This window comes from Triticum urartu, chromosome 3A (genome assembly GCF_056163025.1).
Source record: "Triticum urartu cultivar PI428250 chromosome 3A, HENAU_Tu73, whole genome shotgun sequence".
Taxonomy (NCBI): domain Eukaryota; kingdom Viridiplantae; phylum Streptophyta; class Magnoliopsida; order Poales; family Poaceae; genus Triticum; species Triticum urartu.
In genome coordinates, this window is record NC_141875.1 from 739214852 (window position 1) to 739238794 (window position 23943).

Sequence of the window (23943 nt, forward strand, 5' to 3'; positions counted from 1 at the left end):
AAAAGAACCTTGGCTCAGTTTGGTTTTGTTAGAAGTTTGAAAGCTATACGCCATGTAATCTCAACTATCTCTCCCGCTATCCCGTATCCTTTTCTATCTCTTTCTCTTGTTCTCCACGATAGATGTAACGGGGTGAATCCTAGCGATCGTCCTGCCTTGTAATCCATAACAGGCTTTCTGTTCACATCAATATATAGCAACGCGGCTCTCGGGGAGAGTAGGAACGCTTTCATCGATCCATCTAACATGGTATACAGAGCCTAGCCTTTTTTCCTATCATCTAGCAATCCCAAAACCCAGTGCCAGAAACCCAAACCCTCATATCCCATCTAGCGAAGCAGAAGCCCAAATCCTATCGTCGCCATGGTAGGATCTAGCGTCGTCGCCCTCAACCTGGGCGCTGCACCGGCAGAAAAGCTTACGAGAGGAAACTACCTTCTCTGGAAAGTGCCGGTAATGCCGGCGCTTGAGGCGCCCATGTAACCGGCCTCCTTGACGGCACAAATGCCGCACCGGTAAGAACGGTGGAGGTCACCAAGGCGGACAAAACCACGGTCATCGAGCTTAATCAGCTTTATGGTCCATGGTTGGCGAAAGATCAACGTGTTCTGAGCTATCTGTTGAACTCGTTAACTCCAGAAATCTTGGCGCAGGTCATCGGTAAGGAAAACACTCATGATTTATGGACTGCTCTTACCACACAATTCGCTGCGCAATCCCAATCTCGGATAACAAATCTGAGAATTGCCATCTCCAACACCAAGAAGGGCAACATGTCAAGCAACTCCTTCATCGCCAAGATGAGGAGTCTAGGAGATGAGCTTGCAGCCGTGGGTCGTCCAGTGACATACGACGAGATGGTCAACTACATCCTTGCCAGACTTGATCGGGATTACAATCCCATTGTTGCAGCAGTCGGCACCATCAAAAACTCCATCACCATTGAGATTTGTTCTCGCAGATTTTAGTGTTCGACCAAAGGATGGAGATGTTGGGTGATGGACCATCCGGTTTTTGCTTATTTGCAAATGCTATGTATAGAGGACGCTTGCAGTCCCGTGCGAGAGGTGTACGCGGGCGAGGGAACAGAGGGCCCGGTCGTGATCGTGCCTCTCCCTCTCCTGCTCGCTGTGGTGGAGGCAGCAGCTACCAGCAGCGTCAACGACAACCCCCACCACAGCAGTAGCAACAACAGCATGAGGGAGACTATCCCGAGGGCCAAATATGCTACAAGTTTCATGCCAGCGACGCAAGGACCTGTTGGCACCGATATGAGGAGGATCATGAAGAAAAGAAGAAGACCAATCTCATCACCAATTCCTACGGGATTGACAATGATTAGTATGCAGATTCTGGCGCAACCAAGCACATCACGGGGGAACTTGACAAATTGACAACGCGAGAAAGATACCACGGAGGTGACCAAGTGCAGACGGCAAGTGGAACATGTATGGATATTGCTCATATTGGTAACTCAATTGTTATAGCCCCCTGGAGTAATTTGCATCTAAATCATGTCCTACATGTTCCTCATGCATCAAAAAAAAAAATCTTGTTTTAGTTCATCGTTTCACTCTTGACAACAATGTTCTCATAATATTCTATCCTTATTCTTTTGTTACTAAGGACTTGGTAACGAGGAGAGTCATTTTTAGAGGAAGATGCGAGGGAGGTCTTTATCCACTTGTATCATCATCCCCTTCATCATGGTCAAATAAACAAGCTTGGAGTCTCACCAAACCATCATCAGCAAAGTGGCATAGTATTTTAGGTCATCCGTCTTCAACTATCGTTCAACATGTTCATAGTAGAAATAAACTTCCTTACGAGTCTAGTGTTGAGTCAGTTTGTGATGCATGTCAACAAGCAAAAAGTTATCAATTGCCATATCCCATCTCTACCGGTGTATCCACTGCTCCTTTGCAACTTATTTTTTCAGATGTGTGGGGGACTGCCCCTACTTCAGTTGGTAGATTTTCATACTATGTAAGATTCATTGATGATTATAGTAAGTTTACTTGGATTTATTTGCTAAAGAAATTGTCCGATGTTTTCCAAGTCTTTTGCAATTTCCAAAATCTTGTTGAACGCCAACTGAACACCAAAATTCTTGCAATGCAAACTGACTGGGGTGGTGAATATGAGAAACTTAATTCTTTTTTTCAAAAGATTGGAATTTCTCATCATGTTTCTTGTCCACATGCTCCAACAGAACGGTTCTGCTGAACGAAAACACCGTCATGTTGTTGAATTAAGACTATCATTGTTAGCCAATGCATCCATGCCTCTCAAATTCTGGGACAAAGCCTTTCTTGCTGCCACTTATCTTATCAATATTCGTCCTAGCAAACTCATCAAGTTAGAGAATCCTATAACACGACTCTTTGGTGTCACTCCAGATTACACATCTCTTCGTATATTCGGTTGTGCATGTTGGCCAAATCTTAGGCTATATAATACACTTCCTGTCCACATCAATATACAGCAACGTGGGTCTCCCCCTAGAGAGTAGGAACGATTCCATCGATCCATCTAGCAGGTTTTGCTCCACAATGGATATCCATGATCATGCGGTGTGTTACGTCTGATTGTTTCTCTGTTAAATTAAATGGGGGTTGCTCTAGGTGCTTCACACCCTCACGAGGATTAAGGCAGGGCGACCAACTATCACCGTACCTATTCCTCTTTTGTGTAGAGGGTTTCTTGGTTTTGCTGAGGAGAGCGCAGGGGGGATAAGAGATTCAAGGGTGTCTCTTTTGGGGGCACTGGCCCTCATGTGACACACTTGCCTTTTGCGGACGACATCACTGTCTTCAGAAAGTTCAAACGAAAGCATGGCTACTCTTAAAGAGATCTTGGTGCGTTATGAGAAGGCCTCTGGTCAATGAGTGAATTTGGAGAAGTACTATATTTTCTTTGGTAAAGGGTGCAGTGATGATATCAAAAATGTGTTGAGACAGACGGTGGGTATTGAGGCCGAAGCGCTGAGTGAGTGGTATCTAGGTATGCCAACACTGGTTGGTAGATCGAAAGGCGGTACTTTTAAGTATGTTACGGAAAGCTCTAAGGGCAAGGTGACGGGATGGAAGGGACAGGGGCTGTGCAAGGCTGCTAGAGAAGTTCTTGTCAAATTGGGATTATAAGCGACACCGGCCTTTATCATGAGTTGCTTTCACCTCACAAAGAAGATATGCGGGAATCTAACATCAATCTCCTTGAAATTCTGGGGAGCAATGAATGGTGAGAAAAAGGTTCGTTGGATTTCTTGGGAGAAGATGTGCGCTTCAAAGAAGGAGGGGGTCCTTGGTTTTAGGAATCCAGAGGGTTTCAACCAAGCGCTCTTGGCTAAGCAAGCATGGAGGATCCTCACTAATCCCTCCTCTCTCTGTGCTAGGGTGTTGAAGGCATGATACTTCAAAGACGAAACAATCTTGGGCACCACATGCCCATCCAATTCGTCATACACTTACAGAAGTATTCTGCATGGGAGGGACCTCTTTCGTGAGGGGTTGGTGTGGAGGGTGGGCGGCTCTAGGATCAACATAGATCATGATAACTGGATCCCTCGGCAAGGCTACTTGAGACCACTAGGTCAACTATATGTACAAGGATTGACAAAGGTTGCTGATCTCTTGAATCATAATGGGACGGGCTGGGGTCCGAATAAGCTCTCTGCCATGTTCTTCGAATCTGATGCTTATGACATTATGCAAATAGCTGTTGGTGGCCCGGGAACGGAGGACTATCTCGCTTGGAAATTCACCAAGAATGGTGTCTTCTATATAAAATCAGCATATCATCATTGTATGTCGAAGAGGAAGGCGAGCGCGGGCCAGCAGGAGTCTTGAAGTTCAGTCCAGAGCCATAAGGGATATATGGCAATGTGGGATACGAGTGCCCCACCGAAGGCGAAGATCCACATGTGGCGCATCATTAGAAATGGACTGGCTGTGGGATCGGAACTCCATCGAAGGAGAATCAATGTAACCTATGTATCTAAGTGGATATCACCTTTTGCCGGACAAAGAGTGAGCTACCAAATGAAAGAAAATACAAAATAATAAACGCTGACTCCATACGATCTCTCTTCAGGAGGAATCAATAAACGTATCCCGTTGCCTTTGTTCTACAAATCATAATGACCGATACATTAAATTAGTTCTCCCTATGCGAGATAGAATACATTAAATTAGTTGGAATTGCCCGAAGGATTGTCAGGAGTTCATGATGTGTTCCATGTTTCCCAGTTGAAGAAGTGCCACGCAGAGATGGCTGATATCCCTCTGAGATATAGAGTGCCACTGGAAGCGATTCAGTTGGATAGCGATTTGACCTATGAAGAGAAACCAGTCAAGATTCTCGAGTTTGCCAGCCGAGTCACGCGCAGTAAGGTTATCAAGTTCTGCAAAGTTCAGTGGAGCCACCATACCGAGGATGAAGCCACCTGGGAGCGAGAGGAAGACCTACGGAAGGATCACCCTCACCTATTTTTCTAGCCAACCCGAATCTCAAGGGCGAGATTCATCTTAAGGGGGCACTACGGGAAATAGGTAATTTGCCGTCTGTGGATTACAGACGGCAAAGACCTAAATCCAGACGGCAAGAGTTTGCCGTCAGAAAGCAGACGGCAAAGTCAGACGGCAAAGATAAGTCGGCAAAGAAAAATTTGCCGTCAGCTTTTCATCGGACAGACGGCAAAAATTTTGCCGTCAGCCAAACTGCGAATTTGCCGTCTGCCACAAAAATAGGAGACAGCAAAGAAAACTATTTGCTGTTAGCTAAACATAATCTTTGCTATCAGCCAAACCTTTTTCAGATGGCAAAGAATTTTTTTTATTTTACAAAAAATACGCTGGACAGAGTCAACATCAAAACAAGACATGAAGGCTCGGCTGACAAAGAAAAGGGAAAGGCCTGGCCATGCTGCCTTTCATTCATCGTCGGTGGAGTTACAGAGTTGTTACACAGGAGTCTTGAAAGTTTACACAAAGGACCCTAAAAACTAAATCTAAAAAGCAATCAGGTCCTTCTCGACTGCAGCAACAGAGACATCATCGCCGGGGACAAAACCGCAGGGACTCCACTACTGCTGCTCGGCCCAGCTCGCCGAGGCGCCGTCCGGCCGTGCTTGCCGCGCCGCTCGCCCTGGTCGCCGACGCGCCGCCCAACCTAGCTTGCCGGCCTGGCTCGCCGAAGCGCCACCCAGCCGTGCTCGCTGCATCGCCCCCTTGGTCGCCGAGCCGCTCCTCATCCATCCCTGTCGCCAGCTCGCCGCCCCTAGACGAGGTGCCGTAACAGGGACTCCACTGCTGCCGCCCAGCCATGCTTGCCGCGCTGGCCGCCCTGGTCGCTGACACGCCGCCCAACCCTGCTCGCCGGCCTAGCCCGCCGAAGCGCCGCCCAGTAGTGCTCGCTGCACCGCACCCTTGGTCACTGAGCCGCTCCTCGCCCGTCCTGTCGCCGGCTCGCCGCGCCTAGACGAGGTGCCGCGAGGCCTTGCTCGCCCGAGCCGATTCCCGTCCTGCTCGTGGCGCGGCCGCCCACGAACAGAGGAGGCGCGAGGTCGATGGCGCTTGCCAAGGGGCCAAAAGGCCTGCTCTCTGCGCGGCTGCCTGCTGCGCCGCCGCCCGCCCTGCTCGGCCGCGTCGGCCACGAGCAGAGAGGAGCACGAGGTGGGTGGGGACTGGCGGAAGCGGCTGGAGGTAGTCAGCGCGCGAACGCAGCGGCGCATGGAGGGAACACGGACTGCGGGTGGTGGTGGTGGTGGGGAGAGAAGAGGCGGGTGCGGGCCGCCCACGAATAGAGGAGAGGAGAGAGAAGAACGAGAGGGAGAGGATAAGGCACGGGCTGCGTGCGGTGGTGGTGGGCCAGCGGGTGGGGGCGCGTGGTGAGAGAAGAGGCGGGTGCGGGCGGCCCAGATCTTGCCATGTCATCAATCCGCGAGATGAATCCGCGTGCTGTGTTTCTTCTTTGCCGTCTGCGAAAAAAACAGAGACGACGAAGTATGTCTTTGCCGTCTGCAATTCTTTTATAGACAACAAAGACATGCTTTGCCGTCTTTAATTTTCCAGACGGCAAAGTAACCTCTTTGTCGTCTGTAGAAAAAAGCAAACGGCAAAGTATGACTTTGCCGTCTCTAATAAAAAAACAGACGGCAAAGTATGTCTTTGCTGTAAGTTATTCTTTGCCGTTAGTAGTTGACGGCAAAAGTGGTCTTTGCCGTCTGACCCGATGAAAAGCTGACGGCAAAGAGCTCTACTGACGGCAAATTAGCTGATTCCTGTAGTGGGGGTAGATTTGTAACATCCCAAATTTTCAATTTGGAATGTTATACATTAGATCATCATTGCATATCATATTTTATTGCATTTTGGCTTGATCCTAGAAATTCTACGCAACTCAAGGACTCACGGAGAGAGTTGGGGATTTCATTATTTTCATATTTGAGTTTTCTTAAATTTTTGAAAATAGGATCATTTGATTTTAATTATTTTCTCTTCGTATATTTCTTTTATAAAAATAAAAGAGAGAGAACAAAATGACTCCCAAAATAAAGAAATATTGGAGATTTAATATTAAAATCAGATAAGATTTTTATTCGGAGTTTTATTGCTATTTTATTTGAATTAGGAAAAATATGTGTTTTTCAAAATTGCATTATAGGCCCAAATAAATGTTCACTTCGTCCGCTATATTTTTAGAGGATGGGGAAAAATTATTTCAGCATTTTTGGAGTCCGTTTAGTTTTTCTTTTTTCTGTTTTTCTGTGCGGAATTATTAAAAAAACGAATCGACCTAACCGGGCCGTGTCCGTCCGGGACTCCGACCCGGCCGGCCCTTTTAAGCCGCGGAGGCCCGAGCCGCCAGCTCCCTCACCCGAAACCCTAGCCGCCGCCCCGCCTCGATCCGCGCGTCGCGCCGCCGCCGAAGCCCCTCGCAGCCGCCGCCGCCGCGCGAGTTAGCCGCCGCCATCGGAGCCCCTCGCAGCCGCCGCCGCCGGAGCCCCTCGCCGCCGCCGCCACCCGTCCCGCCGCCGTCGCAGCCGCCGCCACCGCTCGCCCCGCCGGAGCCCGCCGCCCCGCCTCGCCCGACCTCGCCGGAGGTAGCCGCCGCCGTCGGTTTTCTTAGGAAAACCGCACGGTTTTTTTAGAACCCGGTTTAATTTTTTTTAATAAATCGTTTTTTTCGGTTTAGTTATTTAGCCAACGCCCGTTCGTTCATTCGTTTTAACGAACGATTTTCACCGTTTAGCCGCAGACAGCGAACGTTAGTTCGTTAGCCTGTTCGTCATTATTTCTTTAACAGGGATTTTCCGCGATTATTTTCGATCACGATTTCTGCCCTGATTTTCGTTTTAGTTTATCTTTTCTCTCGTTTATCGGAATCAGGCGATTCAAGCGCCTAAAGTTTCGTCTCGAAACCCTTTTTCTGTTTAACCAACTTAAACAAGTTTTTGCTACTGTAAAATTTGACTTAAGTCCAGATTAGAAAACGAAGCTTGTTTCTTTCGCAATTTTAGTTTCGTTGTTTCGTTTGATTTGATTCTTTTTGCAAACCAGAGTTCTTAAGTTGAACTTTCTGGTGAGATCTCTTATTTGAGTTTTACCCGTGCTAGTAGTTGAGTGCTTATTGTATGCTTGTTTTTTTGCGATAGAGTACCCGGAGTGCGAAGCGTGCTACTACGAGTCTCTAGGTTTCACGAATCATCAGCAAGGCAAGTAACGCTTTACCTCTTTACTACCCAGTTTTATTGCATTAGATCAATCCTCAAACAATTGCATGGTTAGGATCTGATTAACATGTGGATATTGGGAAGTAGTTGATGATGTAGGAACCTATTGTCCTGCATTCAAACCTTGGGAGTTACTTCTACGTTATGCTTATATTGCTATGCTATGCTCGTAGACGTGGATTGGGTTTGAGTGTATCCATGACCGATGTGAGATTGTTAATTAATGGTTAACTTAAGGTGGCTACTTTAATACACATCTGGGTGGATTGAGGCACCTGGGGAACCCAGTGTTGCCTGAATTTTTGGAAATCCCGGGGTACCGTGTGATTCTCCTATGGACTGCCACCCAGGCTCAAAGGGATCATAAGATTATTCATGCTAGAAACTTCCCTGTGCAGCCGCAAGCTACTATGGGCTCTAGCATAGTTGAGTATGTTGCGTGAGCTCTTTCAGTGGTAGACTAGCAGATATAGGGGATGTAGGTTGGTACTGTCTACCCAGAGTAAAGAGTTAATGCTTCTGAAAGACTGTGTCTCGGTCATCCGTTTCTCAAACACCTTGTAGTGCGAGAAATCCAACGGAGGAGATCGAGCCTTGCGAGGAAAAGTGCGCAAACCTCTGCAGAGTGTACAAACTAATCATGGTTAGCCGTGTCCCCGGTTATGGACGTTTTGAGTATCTAGTTTCTTGGATTATCATGTGGATCTCATCATGTTACTTAATTTAATTTGACTGGGTTAATGATGAAGCTTAATTGGGATTGAGTTGGAGGAACCTTCTCAATGTTTAAAAACCACCATGATAGTTAAATAAAATTTATTCTTTTGTTGTAGGGAAAAATTGGCTTTATGCAAAATTGTAACCATAGAGCTCTCCACCAGCCATATATGCATGTAGTGATAGTATTATTCTGTTCATTACTCTCTATGTGTTACATTGCCAGCATATTCCATGTGCTGACCCGTTTTCGGGCTGCAACGTTCATGTTGCAGACTTTTCAGACGACAAGTAAGGTGCCTTAGGTCGTGATCTTTCACTCAGTGATGCCGTTGGAGTTGATGGACTTGCTTTATCTTCCAAGCCTTCCGCTGTTATCGTATTTAGATGCCCTTAAGCCATATTTATTGTAATTAGTTCTCTTTTGAGACATTCGATGTAATAAGTGTGTGATTGCTACTCTGTTATAAATCCTTCAAGTATTGTGCGTGTCAGCATTACCGATCCAGGGATGACACTGATGCATAGAGATCAGACTGTTTGAGGTTTGGTCTGCGAAATAACCGATTACTGCCCATTTTTACACCATGACACGAGCGAACGGTTCACTAATAATTACCCAAACAAAACCGAAACAATATCCGAATCACCCAGAACTACAAACCGAAACAATAACCAAAATAAACCAAAACAGCAACCACGAATAAGGAGGAACCAAAAAACCAGTGAAACGGAACAATGCCTGAATGAACGGAAAATATTAACCCACCGGAACCATAAACCGAATAATAACCGAGAACAATATATCTGAATAAACCAAAATAAGAACTACTAACCGAAATAATACTCCAAATAAACAGAAACAACAAACTCCAATAAGACGAAGCAATAAAACCAGTGAAAGCGGAACAACACATGAGTAAACAAAAAAATTTAACCCACCCGTGCCATAAACCAAAATAGTAATTGAATTATAATCTAGAACAATACACCCTAATAAACCGGAACAACATACGAAAAAAATACTAATAGGCCAGTCAGCTTGCTAAATTTGTTAAATCATTTAATGTTGGTGGTTACATGCCTAGACATATCATGGGGTAAAGATAGAATTTATGTTCTCCTCTTCATTTTATTTTATTGCATAGTACATGTTGTTTTCTTGCTTATTTCGGCACAAGCTATGCTTCTTGGGCGCTAGCTCCACTATCCCCGCCGCCATCATCCTTTTCTTGAACAAGGCCAAATCCCCTCTCCATTACTGCTGCGATCACCACTTTGGACAGAGGTAGAGTCAGGGGTCATCATTACGGACGACCCTGCTGGTTACACCATGCATCACACCCTAAGAATTCAAAAACCCAACATAATAGAGAAATACAATCCTTTTAGTTTGACGTTTGTTTTATGCGAACAAGTGTCGTACATGTTCATTTGTTTCTTGAAGGAAACGATGTGGTGATTTTGTTCACACGCTGTCCCGCGCTAGCTGAAATGTGACCGGTAATACTTTGTACGGGCGAAAACGATCTTTTGGCAAAAAAGAAGGTTCATCGACGCCCCACAAGAGGTTAAACCTTGATCGTCACGTGCGAAAGTCGAAAGCGTCGTCGAACACGCACGGGTACAACAAGTTAGTTTTCTACATCTGCGAGCCAGCTAGCGTCGTAAGTACAGTAGTCAAATGGAAAAGGGTAAAAGTTGTCGTTGAATGAATGCATAAACAATTTACCACGGGTTGAAGTAATCGACCTGATTACTGCAGCTGACAAGTTTAGCATACTTAATTGAACCAGCTATGTTGGCGGGTCGATTAACTAATTAGGGTAAATCTATCTCGATCGGACGTGGAGATTTTCCCTTTCTGCTCACGGCGTCGTTGATCGTCTTATTAGTCGACGAGCCGGGGCGCATTAATCGGTCCAAAAGAAAGAGTCAATACAATCATGCACGCGTGCGCGCCTTAAATAATTGGTCATTTCTTTAGAATGCCCTACATAATTCCCCGCAAAAAAGAAAAGAAAGAACGCCCTAAATAAACAATTAAGACATGTACATTGGTATCTACTTAGCCGTCTGCAACCCAGGCCACGTAAGATTTTTGCGTGCGTGTAGGAAAGAGATTAACCAAAAAGAGACAGCCCGTCTGTTGAAGTAACGATCGTCTATTCCCATAAAAATCGCCGCTTAACGTCGTGCTTTTTCCCGTTGTACGAGGGGAGTCTGTAACAAACCGGTTCTCTCTCTGGAGAAATCTGTTTTCTGTTTTTTAATCCCTCGCTTCGGCCGGCCGGCACGCGTCAGCCACCTTGTTACAGACAACTAGACAGACTCTACGTTGTAACCTGCGTCGATAATACAGTCTATATATGATGTGGCATGGTATTACAGACAGATCTTGTCTAAACAATTGTACATGCCCTTAGTCCATTTGCGTAATTGACGTCAATAAAACGGCCACCAAATTCAGCGATGCGCGGTAGGTTGATCAACGCGGGAAAGACGAAAGGATCTGGGCGCGCACGCACGCACCAAACGTCGTTGGTCGCTGACATGACGGAGTCAGGAACGCTATCCAGAGAAAGGCCAACAGCCACAAGCAAAGGTGGTTCGCCAGATCCATCACATGCAGCAAGTAGCTAATTAAGTTCACGCATCGACCATGCATATGTGTTTACTGTACTGATATCTATACTGCATCTTAAACAGCCAGCCAGGGCATTGATCTATCTGCACCGGCAGTTCTGACACGTCAGCACAGAAAAGGAATCTGTGCTAGTTGGCCATTGTCAATCGGTCTGACCGGCCGTGGTGGATGCCTCCTTGGTCCTGGCTCAATGTATTTGCAACAACTTGTGGCTGTTAGTATTTCCTGGCGTCGCTATACCACATTGTCCTCCATGCAATGCATCCAACCCCACTCAACTCGGCCACTTGCTCATGCATGCATGCCCCCATTGTTTAGTGGCAAGTGTCGTTGTGATTTTGGTCACACGCTTTCCGGCGCTAATAAGGTGGAATCCGACGTTAGTCCTGGTGAAAACAATTTTTTGGACCAACAGAAGTTTAATCCACACCCAAGTAACGTGTGGTCAAATGGAGAAAAAGATGGAAGTTGTCGTTGAATGAATTAATTTACCGCGCTAAACTATTATACTACTAGATTACTGTCATCAACGTGGACGGACGTCGACGGCAAGGCATGCAGCATGCTGATTAATTAAACTGGTACTTTTGGCAAACCTATCTCAAAGTCGTTTTCCCTTTGCGGCAGGCAGGCGAGGCGATGAGTTAAGGGAGTCACGGCGCCGCCGATGGCCTCATTAGTGGCCGGACCGCAACCGGAAAAGATGGCTGGCTGGAATTAAAGTGGATATGAATCCATGATGCGACGCGACGGAGCGATCACTGTCTGTCATGTTGGCGTGTGTTAAAGCAAAGCTGGCGTCCCTCGCATAAGCTAAGCCTGAATCTACGTATTCGCATATTAGTGGTCGTACGTTGCTTCAGAAAAGGAAGCACAAACCAATGTCTCCGCGCTCATCTCGTATGTTTGGCCACGATTGATCGACGGGGTTGGTATATGTACGCTGGTCCGATGGGTAGTTGGCCGGAACCGGACGGCGGCCGGAAAAGATGGCTGCACGTACAGTGGATATGTATTGCACATGTGCCATGCATGGACCCATTAATTTCTCTGTCACTGTCATGGCCGATGAACATGATAACCTAGGTAACGTCCCTTGCAGGCATCCTGATGGATGGAGCTAAGCCAAGCCAGCGCCGACATCAATCTCTACGTGTTCGCATCTCTGAGTTGACGTCCGTTGCTTGAGAAAGGCAAGCACGCACGAGAAACCTGGTACAGATCGAACAGCGTGCAATCGTAGTCCCGTGTGTAGGCGCGCAAACTTCTTGGCCATGATGCCTCTCGGTGGATTCGGATGATTCGGATGAATCGAAAGAATTGCCAACTAATTAAATTGCGATCGGCTAACTCGATCGTCTATAAACGCTGACGGCCATTTCTTAATTTTGTCCATTGATTCAGCAATATGCTGTGGATTAATCAACACGGGAAAGAAGAACAAGAAGCACGGCCACACGCACGCACGAACGTCGTTGGACCATGGCCTGACGGAGTCACGAACGCATACGGGTTAAGTGTGAATCCGGACTACACCGGCAGCCCGGCCACAAAGTCCAACTGGTTGACCAGCGAGCTATCTACGCGGGCGTACGTACGTGCCCTATCTGTCCGTTGAGAGAGGTATCTTCTTCAGATCCAAAGAGGCAGAGACAGAGCAGCTGAGCAGGTGATGGAACGGGCTGCTGGTCGCTATCAAGACAAAGGCCGATCGACCAAGCAAAGGTCAACTGCCTGGATGATGCGCCGGATCGCATGGCGGATAGACACCCGCTTAGATACATGCATGGCCACCTTGGGCAAGCTCGCCCAGCCGTCCACACCTTGCGCCTCGTACAACCCTCTGCGCTTTGCTGTCGTGCGCACAGCCACACCCTAGCATGGCTCCTCACCGCGGGTTGGGCTAGCTCCGGCGAGGTCCAATGCCTCGGTCATGCTCAGTCAAGGCCGTCTGCTGTCCGTGCCTAAATTGACCAATGGTTATGTTTAATGGAAAATAATTTAATAAAAGATATTTATGTAAACCGTGCAAAGTATTCGACAGACAACTTTTCTGGGTTATACTGACGTCCCGTAAAATGATTTCTACGGAAGACATTTAAATTTGCTATCGAAGATGCTCTAATTGAGGTTTATACGTCAGACTGGCCGGTTCATTAAACCTATGTCGACCGAACATGAGATTAAATCATTTCCCCTCTTCGGCGGGCGGTGAGTTAACGGCCGATCGTCTTAATAGTGCGCGGTGGCTGGCCGGACAGCGACCAGAAAAGATGTCTGGCTGGAACTAAGGCCAACTCCATCGCGCGATGCCATCCTGTTCGGTCCGGTTCGTTTGGGGTAAAATAAACAAACCGGGCGGGCCAGCGCGCGACGGTCCGGACCCATCTTGTTCATTTTGTGTCCGGGCCGACCCATTTCAAACGTAAAACTTGCGCCGGGCTTTGGTCGCAGCGGACGGCAAATGGTCGGGCGCTCGTCCGCGTCACGGCCGCGTGGCAGGCGGCCACCTACCTCCCACCGCCCGACATAAATGCGCATGGGTGGTCGACCCCACCTGTCATCCGCCCAGCGAACGGTCGCTTTCCCTCTAAAATGGGGAAGCCATGGACCGACCGTCGTCCACACTCCCCACTCGGGCCCTTCCTGCCTCCTCGAGACCAACACCCCGAACCCTAGCCCTCTCCCCGTTCCCGATCTCGCCGGTCGGCCACCTCGCAGCCGCCATGGGTTTCTGGAACCACGGCCGCAAGGGGAAGCCCGACCGCGAGGCGGCGTCGTCGTCGGGCCGCCGCCGCGGCTCCGTGAAGGAGGAGCCCGCATCACACCGCCACCGCGTCGGAGCCCCGCGCCTGCCCCGTTCACCATCGGCCCTACGACCAGCGGCGCGTGCGGTCGACAGTACATCGTGGCGGATGTATGCCGCCGTTATCGGGAGACGAGGACACTGCTCCTGTGGAGCGACGTGCACCTCCCCAATAACTGGCAACTCTCCGCCGACCGGGTGCCGATCCCGCCGGTGTCGCAGAGCGGTCGTGCGCGCCGCGAGGAGATCCTGCGCCGCCGCCGCCCCTCCCTAACGACCTGTACTACGACGACAGGTACGCCCCCGACTCACCGCTCTGGTACACGTGGCTCCAGGACGAGCACGACGTGCGGCGCGCGTCGTTCTTCGCCGGCACGTCGACGCGGCCACGACGGCCACGTCTAGAGCGCACAGCGCGTGCTCCCCAGGAGCGCGGCCATATGCGGGTGCGCGGCCTCACGCCCATGCCGTCACCTTCACCCTCTCCGTCACCACCACCACCTCCTCGCATGACAGCGAAGGAGGAGGCCCGGCTCATGGTGCGTGTCATGGAGGACTCCATGCACACGCACGACGAGCGCCAATGGGAGGGCCCTCTCTGCGGCCGGCGACGTCGCCATCCCCGAGCTGGACATGATGGCCGTGGAGAAGGCGAGGGAGGAGGAGCCTGTGGCCGCGTTCCACCCCGGCCTGGTGGGCCAGCAGTGGAGCTGGTCGTGCACTGCGCCGGAGATGGCCGACGCCGTGGGGGGCGTGAACTGGCGCCCCACGCCGCCGCGGTCACCGGAGGGGGACGCGTAGCCATGGGAGGAGGTGGTGCAGGCCCCCGCCTTCCAGCCCGCCCCGCATACCATGTGGACCTCGTCTGCGACGACGACGACACCGGCGGCCATTGAAGACGGCAACGGCGACGGCCACGTCAGGAGCGCGCGGGCGGCATTTTTTTTGCTTTGTTTTTATGTTAATTATGACAGTGGGCCATTAAGTGAACCGTGAAATTGGGCCGTTTTGTGGCCGTGACCTCTAACTATGTTTTATGTTTTTTAACTGTGTTTATTTACCTTTTTAAGTCATTTTATTTAAGTTTTCTGTTTTTTTAATCACGTCCAACACGGACATGATTTGCGGTGCGGCCGCGCGGTGGGCGCACGCACGACCCAACGGACATGAGCGGACATGAGCGAACCCATTGCCACCCCAAAGAGACAAAATCAGGTCAAATCAGACGTCCATTTAAGGTCTTGCGGTGGAGTTGGCCTAAAGTGGACATCACTGTCTGTCATGTTCGGATGTTAAAGCTAGCTAGCGTCCCTTGCAGGGAACAGCAGGTAGCGCCGATTCTGTAGTCTCTACGTACGTGTTCCCATGTCTGACAGTTGAAAGTTGACGTGTGGTGCTTCAGAAAAGGAAGCGCACACACGCACGCACGAGAAACCTGGCACTGATCGAAATGTACACTATGTGTCCGCGCGCACATCTTTTTGGCCACGATCGACGTGCACATCCATCCTGGAAGCAGCCTTTCGATTATTTGCGTGAACGGCGATTAATTCAACAATGCGCTTGCGAAAAAGTAGAAGAATCACGGGCGGACGCACGAACGCAGCCACGCACGTACGTACCTCGTTGGTCGTTGGGCTGACGGAGTAGTGTGTTAGTGTGAATCGGGCCGGGCTATAGATGTATCGTGTAACAAATGAGCTCGTGAGGCTTTGACTATCCAGAAACCTAAATCTTAAAAAATGGTCGAGTGCTACTTTGTCTTAAAAAGCACTCGGGCTCGTGCGACGTCCGATCGAGATCTTGCGGTCACGCGCGCTTTTCAGTGGGCTCAGGGGAAACCGTCGATGTGCGCGCCAGGTGTCCCCTGGTCGTGGTGGTCGAGACCCGTTGGTTCTCGAGTGCGGTTGCTACTCTCATCCCGTCTCCTGTTCCTCTCCACTCCCCCTCCCATTCGGAACTGCCCCGAGCCCAGCGACAGATCTCGTTCCAATCCCCCCAACTCCTCCCCCAAATCCAGCGCGAGAGCAGCCGGCGGCGTGTCGGCGATTCGACGCTTGTCTTCCACCGGAGCTAGGGCGGGACAGGGGGCGCGGCGTGAAGGAAGGCGGTGCAGCGGCGGAGACGCGACCGAGGAGAGACGACGCGCTGCAGGCCGCGTCAGAAGGAGCAGCACCGGAGACTCGGCAGAGGAGGAACGGCGTGCGCGGCCGTTGTTCTGTTGGCGCAGAAGGGCAAAATCGCGGCGAATCCCTGGTATGCCTCCATGCCTATCGATCTCTTACGGTCATCCGCGTTTAGGAACACCAAATCGATGTGCTCTGCCGCTCCGCCGCGGACAAAGGAGGAACGGCGCGCGTTGACGGGTCTCCGCGGTGCCGAATCGCGGCGGGTCGACGCGCCCCTCCACTAAGTTGATGAAATCGAGTAGCAGATGGTAGAAATTGTTTGGAGCACTTGTTAATTTGGAGATGGACGACGACACAGGGCATTTCGTGTTCCTAGGCTACTGGTGAACTGGGATTCGTAGGTTTCGAAGGCAAGCCTTGGGGCTGTAGTTTTTCTGGTGTTGTAGATGATGGAGGTCGATCCTGATTAACGACTGACTTGCCTGAATATGGTTCATGTGTTGCCTGCGCAGGAGTGTTTTGACAGTGTTTTTGATTTAGTGTACGAGAATAATGCTTCTCTCATGTCAATGTTGCCTTTGTTTTGTGAGTGACTTGCCTGATATGGTTGATATGTTGCCTGCGCAGGTGTTTTTGACAGTGTGTTTTCATGTAGCGTAGGACAGTAATGCTTCTCTCATGCCAATGTTGCCCCTGTATTGTGAGTGACTTGCCTGACATGTTTCATGTGTCGCCTACGAAGGTGTTTTGAAAGTGTGTTTTTGGTTTATTGTAGGACAGCAATGCCCGTCTCATGTTAATGTTGCCCTTGTTTTTGTGAGTGACTTGCCTGATATGGACCATGTGTTGCCTACGAAGGTGGGTTTGACGGTGTGTTTTGATTTTCAGTGCAGGAAAGTAATGATTTAGCAATGGAAAATGCACATGTGACTTTGTTGTGTGTGTGTGTGATGTAGGAAGTAATCCAGTAGAGGGAGGTTAATAGGGCTATTTGTAGGATAGTTTTAAGCATTTCACGAGGATTCATTTTTGTGATTTTCTGTTCTATGCGCCTTTATTTGTTTCAGATTTTGTAGGACATGTAGAGGGAGGGTAATAGGGCCAATTATAGGATAGTCCTAGTTGTAATATAGTGAAAATCAGATAGTTTACAACCCTTTTCACTGCCCACTTTTTGTAAGTTGCTGTTTGTTAAGATCAGTAAGAATTTAGTAAAACGAAATTCGTTGGATGATATAGAGTTCTTTTAGAATCATTTTTCTAATGTGCTTTTTATGATGAATCTCACTGTTTTGTCTTTTAAATATGCAGCAGAAAATAGATGGCTGGGACAAGTCATAAGTCTAAACAGGATGGACCTACTGGATCAAGTCATGACGACCTTGCATCTCATGGGAATGAAGAGCATCAAGCACAGGTGTGCACATGCTCAGGAAGTTTTATGTTCTTCCTGTACATAACATAGTTTTTTTTTTCATTTTTTTATTGATTTATGTGGTTTCCATCTCCCAGCCACGGAGTAGTGCACCAATAACTGGGCACAAGCGTATGAGAACTAAGGCAGTTGTCCATCGGGGGAAGCGACCTGATGATATCATTAGTACTGAGAATAGTAATGAGAGCCAAGCTGCAGATGTGGGGAATAAAAATGTTGAAGGTGCAGACGTCGAGCAGCCTCCAAAAGCAAAACGCCAGAAGACGGGAGGAACTGAGGTATTTTGCATAGTTGCCTCAGTTTCACTGAGCAGTTGCCCAGCAATGCTGCCAAAATTGCCTATGTTGTGATGAACCTTTTTTCTTTTTTTTTTGCTAATCCCCTGTTTATGTTTTTTCCTTATGCGCAATAGGGTCATAGGAACAGGGCATCCCCTGCAAGGCTCTTCAAGTTGAACAAGGACTTGGTTCCTGACCAAAAGGGTGTCATCATCGGAAAAGAATTTGGTGGCATTCTGGACCTTGCAGCGAGTAGCATGCTCGGAGATCTCAGCCAGTGGATAATGAAGCATTACGACCCGGAGATTTCGCAGATAGTCATTTCAGAAAGGGGGAAGATTCCTGTAGATGCTGCAAGTGTCCGTAGGATATGGGGTTTGCCCAACAGGGGCAGGAAGGTGTGCTTCGAGAATCGGCCTGAAATCACAAAGGCAATGTACAGTATTTACAACATCACATCCAAGAACTCCCCAACCCTCACAGAATGGTGCAAGATGATCGTTGACATGGGAGGATCTCATGATGATGATTTTGTCCGCGCTTGGCTAGCTCTTGTTTTTTCATGCTTCCTTGCCCCTTCAACTAGTTTGAGTATTTCCCCAAAGAGCTTTCCGGCGGTCATGGATGTCAACGGAATAACGGAAACCAATATATGCCAGTTTGTTGTTGATCAATTAAAGTTTGCGTTCACTTCGGGGCGTGCCAACAAGAAGGCTGTTTGTTGTTGTGTTTTCCACCTTGTTGTAAGTGCTTCAAGCTGTTTTGTTTTTTCAAGCATCCTTTTGTTTAGTTACCTTCTCCTTTCTTTTTGCATTCATTAGCTAACTTAAACTTTTTGATCTTTCTCCGTGTCTCTATGTAGCTGTTGTACCTAGACTCTCTGGATGTTGATGAGCCAATCCCGAACTTGGTACCAAGGGTCTCAGTTTGGAATTCAGATTTAATCTCCAGAGTTATCAAGAAGGATAGGAAGGCTCCAGGAGAATATGGCCAATTGCGGGTAACTGAATTTTTCTGTTTTAGTATACATATCATTGTCATATTGTTTTTAGGAAACACTACCATTTTTTTAGAGTAGGCAATTCACTTTCAAAGAGCAAGCAAGGCAATGTATCTTTTTGGGCAAGCGACATACATATTTTTTCAAGTATGCCCAAGTAGTTATCAGACTTAATCGAACTTTATATCGTTTGCCATGCACACAGTTGGATAATGTTCACAGGAAGGATTTGTTTTGTTCTTGTATTTAATAGTAGCTTCTGTAGTACATTTTTAGCTCTTTTTTCTGTCTGAGCAATTTACATGTTGAAAAGTAGCAAATTTACACAACAACACAAGCAACTTATGTTCTGGAAACTGGCAACTTGCATACTAGTTCCTCATTTTTTGTTGATTACAGTATCAACTAATAGTAGGCAACAGGGAGAAGTGGCATAATGGTTGCAGGAATTTTCAGACTATTAGTAGTACTATTTTCCTTCATTTTTCTCAGGTCTTTTTTGGTATGGGAGTGCCAGAATTGTTGTCACTCATAGTTTTTTTAATCTTCTTTTGGCTATAAAACCACCAGCTCAAGACGGAGTTTTCCCGGTGTGCGGATGATAGCTTGTTTGGCAGTATGGACCACATCACCAAATTTGTTACAGCAAGATTGCTCGAGTCATATGACAAATCAGTAAGTTTATCTAGCAATTTGTTTTTTCCTCTCACTGTTGTTCCCCTTTTTATCGCCATTTGTACATTCAACCATTTTTTCAGAATCTTCAATAGAAGATATGTACTTATCATGTTCTCTACCATCCACTTTTATGTTTTACAGAAGCAAAAGAAGCTCACAGGGTTGGTGCACGACATGTGTTCTGTAATTTCACATGCAGTTGGGAAGCTCGTGACTGGGGTTGGGAAGATAGATGATGATGAATGGGGGACAAAGGAGGTAGATCCTACTACTGCGGAGACAAGCAGGCGGCAGTCTAACAGAAGGGGCAAGCGAGTACCAGCCAGAAGAGACAGCTTACCAAGTGAGGAGGAGTCGTTTAATTCTGACAGCGACGACAGCGAGGCAGCCGACAGTGAAAGTGAGGGAGATGGCAGGGATGAAGGTAGTGATGAAAGCGACACCGAGGGCAGTTCAGACAGCGATGACGGTCATGATGGATCAAGTGGAGTTCAGGGGAAATCAAGTAGCCAGGGAGCACGACAAACGGTTGATCACCACGAGGGGGCAAGTGCTGAGATGGGAGGTAAAGACGGAACTGAGGGGAACGAGGACAATGATGATGAAGAAGACGAAGAGGACGACGAAAAAGAAGATGACGAAGGAAAGGAGGACGATGATGATGAAGAAGGCGATGGGGATGACAAAGACAAGGAAGATGATGGGCAGGGGAAGCAGGATGAAGATGATGAGGATGACAGCGGAGGTGGCAACGGTGGTTCAGGTACCAATGGTGGCTCCGATCGGGACGGGGATCCCACAGCTGAAAATGCAAGTAGCGATGATGATGAACAATGCACGCTGCAATTTCTAATTGAAAAGAAGAGGGAAAGAAAGGCAAAAGGATTGGATGAGGCAGATAGGATATCTATCAGAGACCTTGTGATGACAGAATTCAAGACTGCTGTTTCCCTAAAACCACGCTTCCCTGTTTTTGAAGTGAAAGAAATGTTGGATATTGATGACATATCCATGGCAACCGAAGCGAGGAGGGTGTTCAAAGAGTTGTTGAGGGGGGAAGATTTGGATATGGTCTTCACATTCAATCCCAAGCAAATATGCCCAAAGGCGACTCGGCAGAAAATAATGAGAGAACTTGGTGCTCTAAATGAAGCTACAGAATAGAAGACTGCTTGTCGAAACCAACTACCACCACTCCCGCCATCAAAGAAGATGAAGAAAACTGTTAGTTTTGTATTGGAGCCATCTGTGATGAATGAAACAGCAATTCATCTGCAGGCATATCGTGCCGAAAATCCCGGTTACGGCCAAGGGGGGAAGTCAAGGCAGTCAGCCATGAAAAAATCCGGTCCTCCCCAGCAGCAACAAGAGGCATTTTTTAAAACAAAAGAGGCAATCCATGGGAATGCCAAAACACAGGTGGTAAAGAGTACACCATCAAGCTCGGCAGCACCCCCGTGCAGCAAAGTTGGAGATGAGGCAGTACCTACAGGAGTAGATTCAAAGCAGTCGGGTAATTTTCATTCCCAATGTCAAGCAAGTGGATCACATATTCTGGCAACTCAGTCTAAGGAGGAAGCAAGGCCAGCTGTTTTTTAGGCAAGTTCTGCAGAGGAAACACTGGACCGCACAAAACTAAGGCCAGTTCAACTCAAGAAGGGACCCACAGTGCTAGTAAGTACAGGAAAGAATAGCAGAACACAACCACTAGGTGACTTAAATGGTCAAGTGCCTCCTCTGTCTCGGGGGAATGTGATGCAGTCAGCCAATGGTATCCAGAGGGCCAAGGTGCAAGATTTCAAAGCATCACCCGAGGCTGCTCCATTAAATCATGCAGGACACAAAAAGGAGAAAGAGAACATCCCTCCGGTGTCATGTACGGAGATGAATAGGATACAAGACCTGCCCGAAGCTGTAACCATGGGAAAAAGTCTGGAACAAAAGTTGCTAAGAGCCCTAGGGAAATTGCCTGTCTGCTCAACTGTACTTGCCCAACCTGAGGCCACAAGTGTTCCAGAAGCAGTAGAAGCAACTGGCCAGGGGAACACTTCCCATTTCTCTCATGTGGAGGAGATGTACCATGAATTCATGCGTGTTAGTGGGAAGACAACCAATGCACTAGAAATCAATGTTCTAGATGTGAGTGAGCTGTTTGCAAGGTGTGTTGATCCAAACAACAAGAATGCCCAATCCAACTCCACAAATCACAGCTCAGCGAATAAAGATAAACAACATTTTGAGCAAAGGGACACCGAAAGATCAAATGACTTTTTCAGAGAGTACTACCCAGCACCAAGTTTCGATCTAGGCATAGATGATTTGCACACAAGATCTGCAGACAACACAACACATCAACATGTTGGGTCAAGCACATTTACAGAGCATGAGTTCAAGGAACTCCTAGTACATAACCAGCCAATCATCGATATAACCGATGATGATTATCTGTTGGCGGTTGAAGGCATGGACGAACCGTGTATTCAAGCAAAAGGAAATGCGTACCAAACACCTGAAAAAAGTTGCAACCAAGGAGAAGTGGGGTCAGGCAGCAAGGTTTACAGCAGTAGTAGTTCAGGAGAGATGCATCCACATCAATTTGAGAGAAGGATTATCAAGCGACCTCCTTGCAAGAGGTCACCTTTCATTGACTATAATGAGAGGAAAGTCTACATGTCCAAACCCGAAGCAAATAGATTGTATGCATCAGTTATTTTGCATGGAAGAATTAATGAAGAAGAGTCACCAGATGTGGATACCAGGTATGACAGTATATCACATTTTTCCCCCAGGCAAGGTCTGTCATGTTATCCAGGCAATTCAAACTGTTTTTACAAGCAAGCCATTTATAGAATCAGGCAACTTGGCTTAGTGTGAAATTCTTATTTTTTGAAGTAGTTTATCCTTTTGATATGCCCATGCCCCTATGTGTTTCCCCTGAGTTGATATGGTGGTAGGCAATTCATGGAATGATTTTGTGAGTTGAATGCCTCTTTTTTTCTTCCCATGCAGCGCAAGGGTAATTGAACATGGCAAATACTTTGTTACGGTGAGGGAGCTCGCAAACTCAATGAAGAAAGAAGGTTTTGTCTTGAGCCATGTAATGGAAGTTGGTATACAGAATATAATGATGAACTTGCCACCAGACTCAAAGAAGCTCGTGATGCCCGTCAGGTTCTTGGTAAGAAAACGCGAAGCAACTAATAGTGTAGTTTTGCGTTTTTTTCTTTTTCTTTTTTTCATAAAAGGTCATGTTCATGTCTTTATTTTTTTACATCAGGTTCAGATGCTAAACATGGAATTGAACGGCAAGGAGCTCATTTCCCGGTTCAAGAAGTCGAATCGCTTGGACCGTAAAGACATGGTAAGTTAATGGTTCCTTTACTTTTTACCAATGCATTTTTTATATATGACTTTTTATGCTAAAACTTTTGCTCACACAAATGTAAATATTTCTTAAGGTGGGGGGGTGGGGGGGGGGGTGGGTGGTGTGTTGTGTGGTGGGCTAGTTGACTACACTCATGAAAATTTGCTTCTATGTGCCAAGTTGCTTACATTTTTTGCACAACTTGCCTGCGCATTTTTGCTGGTTTTGCTTACACAAGTAGATAAGTTGCCTATGCATCTTCTGTTTTTGGCAAATTACTTACACTAGTACAAAACTGGCATGTGCATTTTTGCATCTTCTTAATTGCTTTTTTATGTGGCAAGTTGCTTACATTTTTTGCACAAATTGCCTGTGCATTTTTGGCTGGTTGCTCACACAAGCAGATAATGCATTTTCTGTTTTTGTCAAGTTACTCACACTAGCACAAAACTGGCATGTGCATTGTTTGCTTCTTCAGTCCAGTTTCTAGTATTTGTATTTTTTCCTACTAACCCAATTTTTGTTTTTTCTAACAGATTATGTTCCCAGTGTTAGAGAACATCGACAAGACAAAACCTAAAACAGGCAATCATTACTGGATTTTTAATGTGAACATAAGGGATCGACGTTTTGAAACTCTTGATTCTTGGAGGACGCTCAAAAACAAGTCTTTAGATGTTTGCGCAAGGAAGATGGTTGCAAGTTTTCAGTCTCTATGGGAAGAGCATTACGCCAGTTCCCGCGTCTCGCTGGATGAGTTTGGGCTTACCAACATCGACGTTCCAAAACAAAATAATGAGTAAGCATCCACTTCTTTTTCACATATTAACTATGGTCTTGTTCAGTTTTTTACAAGCGACACAATACTACATAGAGTAAGCATCTAGTTCTTTTTTCAATTTTTTGTTTAGGTTCGACTGTGGTGTTTTTGCTCTGACGATAGCAAACGGTTGGGAGGCAAGGGCTGTTCCAAATTTCACAGCTGATGACATTCCAAGCATCAGGAAACATTTGACTAACATGTGGGTTGACAACGCCAACAACACTGCTCCATGGAAAACCATACTCAAGTTAGCATAGGTCAGTTTCCCCCCCCCCCACGCGCGCTACATCCATGTAAAATGCATGTGTTGTTTCTTTTTTGCTCTTTTGTGAAT

The 23943-nt window shown here is 47.3% G+C and overlaps 1 protein-coding gene and 1 pseudogene across 1 annotated transcript; both read left to right on the forward strand.

Moving 5' to 3' along the window:
- Positions 1-18001: 18001 nt before the first annotated feature.
- LOC147982512 (uncharacterized) lies at positions 18002-19931 on the forward strand. Its single transcript, XM_087516324.1, has 5 exons — positions 18002-18487; positions 18607-18744; positions 19315-19419; positions 19564-19846; positions 19918-19931. The coding sequence occupies exons 1-5, from the start codon at positions 18002-18004 to the stop codon at positions 19929-19931; spliced, it is 1026 nt and encodes a 341-aa protein (XP_087372450.1).
- Positions 19932-19980: 49 nt separating this feature from the next.
- LOC147982513 (uncharacterized) lies at positions 19981-23866 on the forward strand (annotated as a pseudogene).
- Positions 23867-23943: the final 77 nt, after the last annotated feature.

Excerpts from the sequence above, each read along its gene's own strand:
- LOC147982512 (XM_087516324.1), top strand. The coding sequence starts at position 18,002 with ATGCTCGGAGATCTCAGCCAGTGGATAATGAAGCATTACGACCCGGAG. Across the intron at positions 18,488-18,606 it reads GTTGTGTTTTCCACCTTGTT|CTGTTGTACCTAGACTCTCT; the intron begins GTAAGTGCTTCA and ends GTCTCTATGTAG. Across the intron at positions 18,745-19,314 it reads GAGAATATGGCCAATTGCGG|CTCAAGACGGAGTTTTCCCG; the intron begins GTAACTGAATTT and ends TAAAACCACCAG.